Raw genomic sequence first — 12,576 nt, 5'->3', positions numbered from 1 at the left:
TTCTGGTAATATTATTACTTTTTAGCTCCCCCTCCTTGGCTCTTTTACTGGGCTACTTGCATATTCAAGGTCGGACTCTTGCCTCTTGGTGACCTGGACTCATTGTAGTCCTGGCTAGATTGTATCAGGGGGCCCTATTGAGTTTAATGGTCTTTATGGCAGTTTTGGTCATGATTCTATATTGGTTGACCACACTATGCTTAGGGTCTTGTAAGTCCTCCTGAGCCATAGTAGCAGGGAGAGTGTATTATATCACCTTAAATTGGACCTATTTATATATTGTGTATGTCTTTATGCTAACATGTTTTCTGTATTGTAGACATCATGGAAGCCATAGTCTTGTGATTTTACTTATGTTTTAATTTTACATAATTCCGTGTATCAATATAGATTATTTCATTATATTATAATCTATCTCTGGGTCAGTGTGCGCTATCATGCAGTGGTGCTTCTCTCTCTCCCTCCTCTACTTGTTATTTCTACTGCTGCTGTACCTGGCCATATGAATGATTTTGTGATGGTATCAAATAGTTTACTGTGCCCAGAAATCTCCTTGTTTTCCATTTTCACTCTGTGAAATTTAAAAATTTGAGTCTAAAACATTACACCTCGTACACACAGGGCTCCGCTCCGTACACCTCGTACACACACGGCTCCGCTCCGTACACCTCGTACACACGCGGCTCGGCTCCGTACACCTCGTACACACGCGGCTCGGCTCCGTACACCTCGTACACGCGCGGCTCGGCTCCGTACACCTCGTACACGCGCGGCTCGGCTCCGTACACCTCGTACACGCGCGGCTCGGCTCCGTACACCTCGTACACGCGCGGCTCGGCTCCGTACACCTCGTACACGCGCGGCTCGGCTCCGTACACCTCGTACACGCGCGGCTCGGCTCCGTACACCTCGTACACGCGCGGCTCGGCTCCGTACACCTCGTACACGCGCGGCTCGGCTCCGTACACCTCGTACACGCGCGGCTCGGCTCCGTACACCTCGTACACGCGCGGCTCGGCTCCGTACACCTCGTACACGCGCGGCTCGGCTCCGTACACCTCGTACACGCGCGGCTCGGCTCCGTACACCTCGTACACGCGCGGCTCGGCTCCGTACACCTCGTACACGCGCGGCTCGGCTCCGTACACCTCGTACACGCGCGGCTCGGCTCCGTACACCTCGTACACGCGCGGCTCGGCTCCGTACACCTCGTACACGCGCGGCTCGGCTCCGTACACCTCGTACACGCGCGGCTCGGCTCCGTACACCTCGTACACGCGCGGCTCGGCTCCGTACACCTCGTACACGCGCGGCTCGGCTCCGTACACCTCGTACACGCGCGGCTCGGCTCCGTACACCTCGCACACGCGCGGCTCGGCTCCGTACACCTCGCACACGCGCGGCTCGGCTCCGTACACCTCGCACACGCGCGGCTCGGCTCCGTACACCTCGCACACGCGCGGCTCGGCTCCGTACACCTCGCACACGCGCGGCTCGGCTCCGTACACCTCGCACACGCGCGGCTCGGCTCCGTACACCTCGCACACGCGCGGCTCGGCTCCGTACACCTCGCACACGCGCGGCTCGGCTCCGTACACCTCGCACACGCGCGGCTCGGCTCCGTACACCTCGCACACGCGCGGCTCGGCTCCGTACACCTCGCACACGCGCGGCTCGGCTCCGTACACCTCGCACACGCGCGGCTCGGCTCCGCACACCTCGCACACGCGCGGCTCGGCTCCGCACACCTCGCACACGCGCGGCTCGGCTCCGCACACCTCGCACACGCGCGGCTCGGCTCCGCACACCTCGCACACGCGCGGCTCGGCTCCGCACACCTCGCACACGCGCGGCTCGGCTCCGCACACCTCGCACACGCGCGGCTCGGCTCCGCACACCTCGCACACGCGCGGCTCGGCTCCGCACACCTCGCACACGCGCGGCTCGGCTCCGCACACCTCGCACACGCGCGGCTCGGCTCCGCACACCTCGCACACGCGCGGCTCGGCTCCGCACACCTCGCACACGCGCGGCTCGGCTCCGCACACCTCGCACACGCGCGGCTCGGCTCCGCACACCTCGCACACGCGCGGCTCGGCTCCGCACACCTCGCACACGCGCGGCTCGGCTCCGCACACCTCGCACACGCGCGGCTCGGCTCCGCACACCTCGCACACGCGCGGCTCGGCTCCGCACACCTCGCACACGCGCGGCTCGGCTCCGCACACCTCGCACACGCGCGGCTCGGCTCCGCACACCTCGCACACGCGCGGCTCGGCTCCGCACACCTCGCACACGCGCGGCTCGGCTCCGCACACCTCGCACACGCGCGGCTCGGCTCCGCACACCTCGCACACGCGCGGCTCGGCTCCGTACACCTCGCACACGCTCGGCTCCGTACACCTCGCACACACGCGGCTCTGCTACATCCACCCTGTAAACCCCTCCTGACCCCACACATAAACTTCCCCTCATCCAGCACCATGACAACCAGCACAGCAGAGTCCTGCACACACTGAGGCCCCTGATCATGTGACCCCTGACTCCTCCCCTCCTGTGACCTCATCACAGGTCCTGTGCACAGAGCAGTCATATATGTGGCAGAGGCTCCTGGACCTTCTGCTTTCTGGGCCGGTTCCTCCTGTGAGTCCTATTAACCCTTTCGCTCCCTGTCTTCTCCTTTCTGACAGGACAATCTCTGAATTCGGACAGTGTGACAGGAATTTCAGCAATGTGGAAGGAAGAAATGACAATTTTCCTGTTTTCCTCACAGAAATGTGACTTTCCCCCCAATGTATCATTGTCCTAAAGGTGACAGGAGCGCTGAGGCCGCACAGTGCGCCGTGTCTCCTGAGTGCCGATACCCCACAGGTTCGGGAGGGAAGGGGCGCCATTGTGGCTGGGATAGACGGCGGACGCCGTGTGACGTGTGAAGAGCGCTGACACCAGAACAGCAGAGACCCCACAAGTGGCCCCATGTTACCCCCTCCACCTCTGGGGGCTCATCTAGGGGGCAGGGAGGATTATTAACCCTCAGGGGGCACAGAATTGTGTAACATTGAGCGGAGGAATGAAATGTTCCCACTAAAATGTCGCTCCGTCCCCAAGTCTGTAATTATCACATGGGAGAAGAGGAGAAAACAGAAACCACTTGTTCCACAATTTCCCCTGAGCGCCGATACCCCATAAGGGGCCGGACACTCCTCAGGAGGGAAGGAGCGCCGTCTGACAGGGCAGAGTCTGCTCTTATGGTGTTAGGGGCCATGTCACATTATCAGAGCCCCCAATAAGAGGCGCCATGTTACACCCGCCACCTCTCAATTACTCATCTGTGTCCCAGAATTTTATACCATTGGGCGATGAGGAAAAAATAATTACATTTTACCACAAAAAATAGTTTTCTCCCCAGAGCAGCCATAGAAGCTGTCAGTGCTGAGAGAGACTGGATTGTTGCAGCTGCCTGAAGAAGGAGCCGCTGTGCTCTGCAAGCTGCAAACATACTATTATCTGGTTATAAAGGTGTCACTCCGAGAATAGTTATATCATCATTGGGCAGAAAAGTCTTCACATCCATCTTGTAATATAGGAAAGCCTAAGGCCAGAAATAAACCCCATAAATCACTGTACATGGAGACTTTGGGATCAGATCATTTCTGTCCGTTGTGTTTGTGGAAACTAAAAATCTTTTCTAAAAGCCTCAAACTTCTGTGTGTGACTCAGAGCTGAGATCTAACGTGAGAGAAGATTCCAGTGCGGGGAAGACGGGAAACCTTCATATAGACGGCCGGTGGGGATGGAGTCAGTGACCGACTCTGGCCAAATCTGTCTCTAGAGCCGCAGTAGAAGATGAAGATGTCGTCCTCATCATGAAGGAGTTATTTCTCATGTCGTGTGTAATGAATCTCTCCTGCAGTATTACTAATGCCGATTCCAGTGTCGGTAATGAGACGAGAATTAGCGTTATGGAAGATGAGTCTATGAGGAACGTGTTCAGCTGCCGACTCCGAGGAGGAAACTGCTTGTTGTCTGTGGCCTAAATATATAGGTTTTATTAGTAGATGTCAGGGAAGAAAACTAAACCCTGTAAGATAATAAATCTCCTCATATGTTTCCCTTATTATCTCCAGTAATTGTATTATTACACAGGATTCTTATGATGTTACATCGGATCATCTTCTCATTCAGGTCTCTACAATATCGGATCCTCTCACTGAAGATCTTCTACAGAAGAGAATTTTCCTGATTTCCCCATCAAGGATGGATATGGACAGAGACAAGATGGCGGAGAGGATATTACACCTCACCCTAGAGATCCTCTTCCGTCTCACTGGAGAGGTGAGAGATTCTGATGACGTCACATTACATCATTCTTATCTGTGGGAATAACAGATGGACAGAACTGGAGAGGACTCTGGAAATGTCTGGAGTGAGATTTATTAATGTGTCTCTCCATAACCAGGATTACACAGTGGTGAAGAAGACCTCTAGTGATCGTTGTCAGGACCCTGTGTCTGAGGGATGGGTAAGACCCCTGAGCCCAATCACGGGGCCTCCACCTCACCCCCTGATCCATGAGGACATCAATGACCAGAAGATCCTAGACCTCATCTACAAGATGATTGAGCTGCTGACTGGAGAGGTGACACTGCTGGGACATTATACAGTAACATTATGAAGGGATCGGGGGATGACGGTATCATTGTATGTGTCAGGTTCCTATAAGGTGTCAGGATGTCGCTGTCTATTTCTCCATGGAGGAGTGGGAGTATTTAGAAGGACACAGAGATCTGTACAAGGACGTCATAATGGAGGTTCCCCAGCCCCTCACATCTCCAGGTAATAGACAGGACTAAATACACACGGCCTATAATTATCTGTATGTAGAGAATGAATTCAGTCCCTGTATGTGTTTCCTCCAGATCTATCCAGTAAGAGGACAACACCAGAGAGATGTCGCCGTCCTCTTCTTCCACAGGACTGTAACCAAGAAGATCCCAGTGTTCCTCAGGATCATCAGGTAGATGGAGAGAAGGTGTCAGGAGATCTCCCCTATGATGTGTAGAGTGCTGTGACGGTCTTGTGCTCAGTCTTGTTTTATGTCACCATCCTGTTAGCTCTTCTCTAATCTTGCTCTCGCTTGTCAATGTTTTTTTTTAAATGTTGTGCCCAGAACTGGACACAGTGTTCCAGAAGAGATCTGACCAAGAAGGAGTAGAGGAGAATAATTATTTGACGTGATGTAGACTCTATACTTCTCTTAATACATCACAGACCTTGTGTTGGCAGCGGATTACTCACAATTCTCCCCAAGCGTGTGACAACAGAACTTGTTTTTTTAGGAACAATATATGATAAGCTTAATAGATCAGGAATAAATCATTTGAGTGTCTCTCTCTGTGCAGCATCTACAGCAGGCTGCTTCTCTCTTACACAGACACAGCAGGAAAACAGGAAATACAGTCACATGCTCTCCCTGTGTGAGCCTCTGTGAGTTTTTTTTTTTAACTTTATAAACAGCATACAAATCTAGCAACTAAACACTCATTGACAGGAATGGAGTTGTTGCACTAAACCTATTCCAACAACTTGTATAATGAGAACGATGGATATGGCAGGATTAAAGCTGATCATTGATGGGACTTCTCCATCAGTCTGTGACTTTTACAATATTTGTTTCAGGGTGAAGATCTGACCCATATTATTACTACAGAGACATATGTGAGAGATGATGAGTCGTGTAAAGAGGAGATTCCCACATATGACTACCCAGGTGAGTAGTAACCACTGAATGCAGAGAAGTCACAGATTCCTCTCAGTCACCGGCTGTGGCTGCTTTATCGGTGGTGTAGTCCGGCCGTATTACCATGATCACCATTTTGCCTCCAGACCACAACATTCTCCTCCACCCAAAACTGTTCAAATGACTTTGGGCATTGAAAGCCCTTTTCTATAGAACTTACGACCTGGAGGATCCACCTACCCCCCTGGGATTAGAAGATGTTGACGGTTCCCTGCCCAGATCTGTAAACTATAAAGCCAAATGACAGCGTACGTAGAATGTGCTGACAAGTTATAAAATCACTTGAAGAAAAATATTATGCTGGGCCTGTAAGAGAAAGTGGAGGGTAATGATGCTGTTGGCTTCCTAGATCCCTGAGATCTAATTTCAGGGCTGAAATATCATCTCCCGATATCTTGATACCGAGATCTCCATCTGCGCTTGTGCCGCCCCCCCAGCAGCCATGTTCACAGAGTCCACCACACAGGAGGAAACCATGGACATGCGGGGGGTTCTGGCCTTTCACGAAATGTCGGCAGAGTCCCCCCGCAGCAGCGGACTCCCCGGGCAGCAGCACCAGGCACCCCAGCAGCACCAAACAATCGCAGCGGTGCACTGCACATCGGACCCCCCCTCATCCCACCCTGCCGCTTGCAGCATCACCCCACCTTTGCCTCCTCCAGCAGCGACTCTGGGACCCCGCTTCACCACAGCAATAAGACGCATGGATTATAAGAAACACCACCATTTTATTAAAAAAAAAAAATTCCTATTTTTCTCCTCAAAATTTGGGGAGCGTCTTATAATCCCAAAAATACGGTAACATGTTTTTTTATTCTAGTTCTTTTTGTACAGGTTCATTTTGTATGGTAGTCTGATGATGGTGGGATCGGCCTGCCTCACTTATGTGAGCCTGCAACTACCTGGTAGCCTTTAAAATAAGGTCTCCATTACCTCTGCCAAATGCCTGAGATCTAAATATAAGACACATCAGCTCTGCACTATTATAAAAAGTTCTCTATGAATATTTAATATTTCTTCTTGAAACTCATCTGACAGAAAATATTGGCCCTTACGATAGTTTAGATTGCCAAGAGCCACCGTGCCCCAAACTCTAATTACCCAGAGAGTTTTCACCAGGATAATAGGAAACAAATGGACCTTACAAATTATTCTCCAATGTCTCCTGAATCCAATAATCCCCTATATATGGTTGTACACTACTCTCTGGGCACATGGTAGGGTAAGAAAGGAAGGAGCGCCATTTAGCTTTTCGCACACAGATCTTGATGGAATAGTTTACACACACAATGTATTGGGAGCACTGTTAGTGATCACCTGTCATATGAAAAGATGGCCACCATGAGAAGGCTTGGCTCTATCTACTCTATTTTCCAGATCCCAGTGATTGCCTTGCTCATCATCCCTTAACCCCTCTTCATGGATCTGGAATTACACAGAGACCCCTAGGCTTGGGCCATGGTGTTACCTGCTATTCTGTGGAGTGAGATGGCAAGAAGAATAGTCAGGTAGTTGGTCATAACCAGGATGGCAGAGAAAGTACAAAATCAGAAGACACAAGTGTAGTCAGTAAGCGGGCTGGGATTACACCAGGAAACAAATACACCAGCTGAGCACAGAGGACTGAAGCAGAGGAGAACAAGGCTGTATCTGGCAGATTCCGGGAATATGCTTCAAGCTTTAGTAGGGTTTGGTGCTTTCTAATTGGCTTAAGCAGGTAGCAGATTACTACCAGATTGCTGGACAGCACACAAACCCATACTGCCAGGCTGGATGAAACTACTGGTCTCAGGCACCCTAATATTAGTGGCTGGACAGAGCCAGCGCCACCCAGAGCTTCTGGTTTCGACGTCTCTTCTATTACCAGCAACGCCTGCACAATAAATAAGGCGCTGCTTGGTGATAGAATCAAACATCGCAGGAGCAGATTCCAGTGGAGAGGGGACACACCATCTGCAGATGCCCTAATATAACACAATTACAGGAAACTAAAGCAGTAGAAATCCCCATAAAGTGACTCCATTATGGAAATTATAACCCTCAGTGAATTATTCTATGGGAGTAGTGACACTTTACGGAAATTAGCTCGCACTGGATGTTGCAACATGAAAATTGCACATTTGCCATTTTATTATCCAACACATAATGCCCAGATTGTGCTCCAGGAAACACACACCGTAAATTAAGTGGGTTCTTCTCACTATAGTAATGCCAAATACATGGATGCTAAATATGGTTTGGGCGCACTACAAGGCTCAGAAGAGAGTGGATATTTGACTTTGGGAGAGCGGATATTGCTGGATTGGTTTATGGAAGCCATGTTGCTTTTCAAGAGCTTTTGAGCCACAAATATTGTGGAAACCTTTTGGTTTTCCTCTGACAGATGATGGACCTTAGTGGTGTCTTGTGTTTCCGTGAGATGAGTAGAAGTTTTATTGGTATAATTTTGACCTATATAACATTGTTGGCTTTTTATTCCATGTTTGGGAAGCAGAATGAACAAACCATTGAACACCATGATGCACTGGTTCATGCTATGAGGTTTTCGATTAGACTGTGAACTGTCGTTGTCTTGGAGAATAATTCAATATTTTTAAAAAGCTTGTATTTTTTTATGGACAGCTTAAGTAGAAATGTCCAAAAGTATAAAATTTGAAGATATTTTATTCAAAATTATTAATTGGTTTTATTTTTAGCAGATGACTGCACCAGGAGATCAGAGGGAACGCTGACATCTTCAATTTTTAAATATAATGATCTTGAGATCTCACAGAATCCAATTGAAGTGAATGACATTACTCCAGATATACCATCATCCCTTCACAGCAAAGATCTGTCATCTGATCCTATGAAACAGGTCCCATCTTTTGGCTCATTACCAACTACTAAGGAAAATCAAAGTCACAATATAAGCAGTAAAAAATTAATTGATTCTAAAGGAAAGGAGCCATTTTCATATTCAGAACATGGAAATAGTTTTCTTGAAAAGACTTTTCTTAAACATGAAAAAATTCACATAACAGAGAATAGATTTTCCTGTTCAGATTGTGGGAAATGTTTTACTCAGAATTCAGATCTTGTTACACATGGGAGAATTCACACAGGGGAGAAGCCATATTCATGTTCAGAATGTGGGAAATGTTTTAGCCAGAAATCAGATTTGGTTAGGCACCACAGAACTCACACAGGGGAGAAGCCTTTTTCCTGTTCAAAATGTGGGAAATGTTTTACGCAGAATTCAGATCTTGTTACACATGAGAGAATTCATACAGGAATGAAGCCATATTCATGTTCAGAATGTGGGAAATGTTTTAGGCAGAAATCAGATTTGGTTAGGCACCACAGAACTCACACAGGGGAGAAGCCTTTTTCCTGTTCAGAATGTGGGAAATGTTTTAGCAATAAATCAGATTGTGTTAATCACCAGAGAACTCACACAGGGGAGAAGCCATTTTCCTGTTCAGAATGTGGGAAATGTTTTAGCAATAAATCAGATTGTGTTAATCACCAGAGAACTCACACGGGGGAGAAGCCTTTCTCCTGTTCAGAATGTGGGAAATGTTTTCGCAATAAATCAGATTGTGTTAAGCACCAAAGAACTCACACAGGGGAGAAACGTTTTTCATGTTCAGAATGTGGGAAATGTTTTAACCAGAATTGTCATCTTGTTAATCACAAGAGAACTCACACAGGGGAGAAGCCTTTTCCCTGTTCAGAATGTGGGAAATGTTTTAACCAGAAATCAGATTTGGTTAATCACCATAGAACTCATACAGAGGAGAAGCCTTTTTGCTGTTCAGAATGTGGGAAATGTTTTAACTGGAAATCAGGTTTGGTTTATCACCATAGAACTCACACAGGGGAGAAGCCTTTTTCCTGCTCAGAATGTGGGAAATGTTTTAACTGTAAATCATATTTGTTTAAGCACCAAAGAACTCACACAGGGGAGAAGCCTTTTTCCTGTTCAGAATGTGGGAAATGTTTTGTGAAGAAATCATCTCTTCTTAGTCACCAAAAAACTCACACAGGGGAGAATCCTGTATCATATTCTTAATGTGGGAAATGTTTTCTACCGAAATCAACTCTTAATAAATATCAGGGAAGTCATATGGGGAGAAGCTTTTTTCATGTTCAAAATGTTGGAAATATTTTAACTCAAAATTGTATCTTCTTAAAGGTGTTGACCACTACTAGGACAACCCCTTGTCATTCCTCATGTTTGGCCATGTTACAATAAAAACACTCATTGTACGAGAATGATCAGTACTAAATATATTGGACAGCCATGTCAGACTGAGCTGCCATCTTGGAAAAACTTTCGCTAACTAACTTTGCAGCTAATGAGATGACCTTGTGGGAGCTCTAGCCAGAATGGAGACATAAAATGACATCAGAGCCATTAGCAGGTATGGTTGGCATACACAAGGGTTAATAGGGGTAGCTGCAGGGCATTGTGAGAGTAAATAATGGTGTCATATGGTAGTAAGTAGTGTCTGTGATGAGGACAATACAGTAGTCAATATGTGAAGAGTTATGTGAGTAATGACATTAGATAAAAGGGACATGGGGATTTATGGACTGTAATGGAGTTTGGTGAAATACTCCTAAATATTGTCATTTTGTATTATCACTTTCTTTAGTATTCTAGAATATGTCTTCCCTGCATTATGAGGTTATCATGTATACACCTTTTACCACTATATGTAGCTCGTTTGTCTAACTATATATATATATATATATATATAAAAAGCCCAAACGAGGTCCGCCATATATTCAGAAGTAGAAATCAACAACATGGCCTACAAACGTTACTCCCATAAACAACATTTCAGTATGAAATATATCTGTATTACAGCAAAACACATAAAAAAATGTAAAAAGAAGAGATTATGCATAGAAAAATCATCAGGTATGTATATAAAACGTATCTAAATCTGTCCCAAAATATAGTTTAGAAAAATCCTTTACATATATATAATTGTAAATGGAAAGCCCATATGGAAGAAGTATAACAATTAGGCCGGTTTCACACTAGCGCATTTTCAACGCGCGCACGGCCGGGGGTAGCTCCGCCCCCGAGCCGGCTCTCTGCCCGGCGTGCCCGCCCCTTCCTTGTAGCGCCGCCTCCTAGCGGACAGCGGCGCCTGCGATCGGCGCACCCTATCTTTAGCATAGGGTGCGCCGATCGTGCGCAGGCCGTGCGCTAGTTGCGCTTTGACCTGCGCTGCGCACTTTTGACGGTGCACCGTGCGCGCCAAAATCGAACTTTTCGGATTTTGGCGCGCACGGCGCACCGTCATAAGTGCGCAGCGCAGGTCAAAGCGCAACTAGCGCACGGCCTGCGCACGATCGGCGCACCCTATGCTAAAGATAGGGTGCGCCGATCGCAGGCGCCGCTGTCCGCTAGGAGGCGGCGCTACAAGGAAGGGGCGGGCACGCCGGGCAGAGAGCCGGATCGGGGGCGGAGCTACCCCCGGCCGTGCGCGCGTTGAAAATGCGCTAGTGTGAAACCGGCCTCACAGTGCCTCGCGAAAGTATTCGGCCCCCTGGAACTTTTCAACCTTTTCCCACATATCATGCATCAAACATAAAGATACCAAATGTAAATTTTTGGTGAAGAATCAACAAGTGGGACATAGTTGTGAAGTCGACCGAAATTTATTTGGCCCATTTACTTTCAGTGCAGCAAACTCACTTCAGAAGTTCATTGTGCATCTCAGAATGATCCAAAATTGTCCTAAATGACTAATGATGATAAATATAATCCACCTGTGTGTAATCAATTCTCTGCATAAATGCACCAGCTCTGTGATAGTCTCAGGGTTCTGTTTGAAGCACAGAGAGCATCATGAAGACCATGGAACACAACAGGCAGGTCCGTGATACAGTTGTGGAGAAGATTAAAGCTGGATTTGGATACAAAATGATTTCCAAAACTGTAAACATCCCAAGGAGCACTGTGTAAGCGATCATATTGAAATGGAAGGTGTATCATACCACTGCAAATCTACCAAGACCCGGCTGTCCCTCTAAACTTTCATCTCAAACAAAGAGAAGACTGATCTCAGATGCAGCCAAGAGGCCCTTGATCACTCTGGATGAACTGCAGAGATCTACAGCTGAGGTGGGACAGTCTGTTCATAGGACAACAATCAGTCGTACACTGCACAAATCTGGCCTTTATGGAAGAGTGGCAAGAAGAAATCCATTTCTCAAAGATATCCATAAAAAGTGTCATTTAAAGTTTGCAACAAGCCACCTGGGAGACACACCAAACATGTGGAAGAAGGTGCTCTGGTCAGATGAAACCAAAATCGAACTTTTTGGCAACAATGCCAAATGATATGTTTGGCATAAAGGCAACACAGCTCATCACCCTGAACACACCATCCCCACTGTCAAACATGGTGGTGGCAGCATCATGGTTTTGGCCTGCTTTTCTTCAGCAGGGACAGGGAAGCTGGTTAAAATTGATGGGAACATGGATGGAGCCAAATGCAGGACCATTCTTGAAGAAAACCTGTTGGAGTCTCCAAAAGATCTGAGGCTGGGATGGAGATTTGTCTTCCAACAAGACAATGATCCCAAACATAAAGCAAAATCTACAATGGAATGGTTCACAAATAAACATATCCAGGTGTTAGAATGGCCAAGTCACAGTCCAGACCTGAATCTAACCGAAAATCTGTGGAAAAAGGTGAAAACTGCTGTTCACAAACGATCTCTGTTGTGAGTTCATTTTTCCCTTCACCATTGAGGTCTGATGAACTCCCTCC

At 47.7% G+C, this 12,576-nt stretch overlaps 1 protein-coding gene and 1 long non-coding RNA gene across 4 annotated transcripts in view; one reads left to right on the top strand and one right to left on the bottom strand.

Moving 5' to 3' along the window:
* The window catches only part of LOC141073977 (uncharacterized), a 31,605-nt gene extending 21,548 nt beyond the window's left edge, over positions 1-10,057 (top strand). The window contains exons 1-7 of one of the 3 annotated variants that reach the window (XM_073561504.1): positions 4,004-4,083; positions 4,186-4,335; positions 4,460-4,639; positions 4,713-4,836; positions 4,920-5,017; positions 5,680-5,770; positions 8,497-10,057. In XM_073561504.1, the coding sequence (XP_073417605.1) occupies positions 4,258-4,335; positions 4,460-4,639; positions 4,713-4,836; positions 4,920-5,017; positions 5,680-5,770; positions 8,497-9,854 (1,929 nt within the window). In that variant the 5' untranslated portion in view covers positions 4,004-4,083; positions 4,186-4,257 and the 3' untranslated portion in view covers positions 9,855-10,057. Of the gene's footprint in view, positions 1-4,003; positions 4,084-4,185; positions 4,336-4,459; positions 4,640-4,712; positions 4,837-4,919; positions 5,018-5,679; positions 5,771-8,496 lie in introns of those variants that run through there. The other 2 variants (XM_073561505.1, XM_073561506.1) reach the window with 2 other exon arrangements.
* Positions 1-12,576, bottom strand: part of LOC141073990 (uncharacterized) — a 344,900-nt gene that overhangs the window by 306,251 nt on the left and 26,073 nt on the right. The window lies entirely within an intron of this gene.

The sequence above is a fragment of the Dendrobates tinctorius genome, unplaced genomic scaffold, assembly GCF_039654945.1.
Source record: "Dendrobates tinctorius isolate UK_male_01 unplaced genomic scaffold, ASM3965494v1 ptg000321l, whole genome shotgun sequence".
Taxonomy (NCBI): Eukaryota; Metazoa; Chordata; class Amphibia; order Anura; family Dendrobatidae; genus Dendrobates; species Dendrobates tinctorius.
The sequence above is the reverse complement of the archived record's forward strand: the minus strand, read 5'-3'. Positions and strand labels throughout refer to the sequence as shown.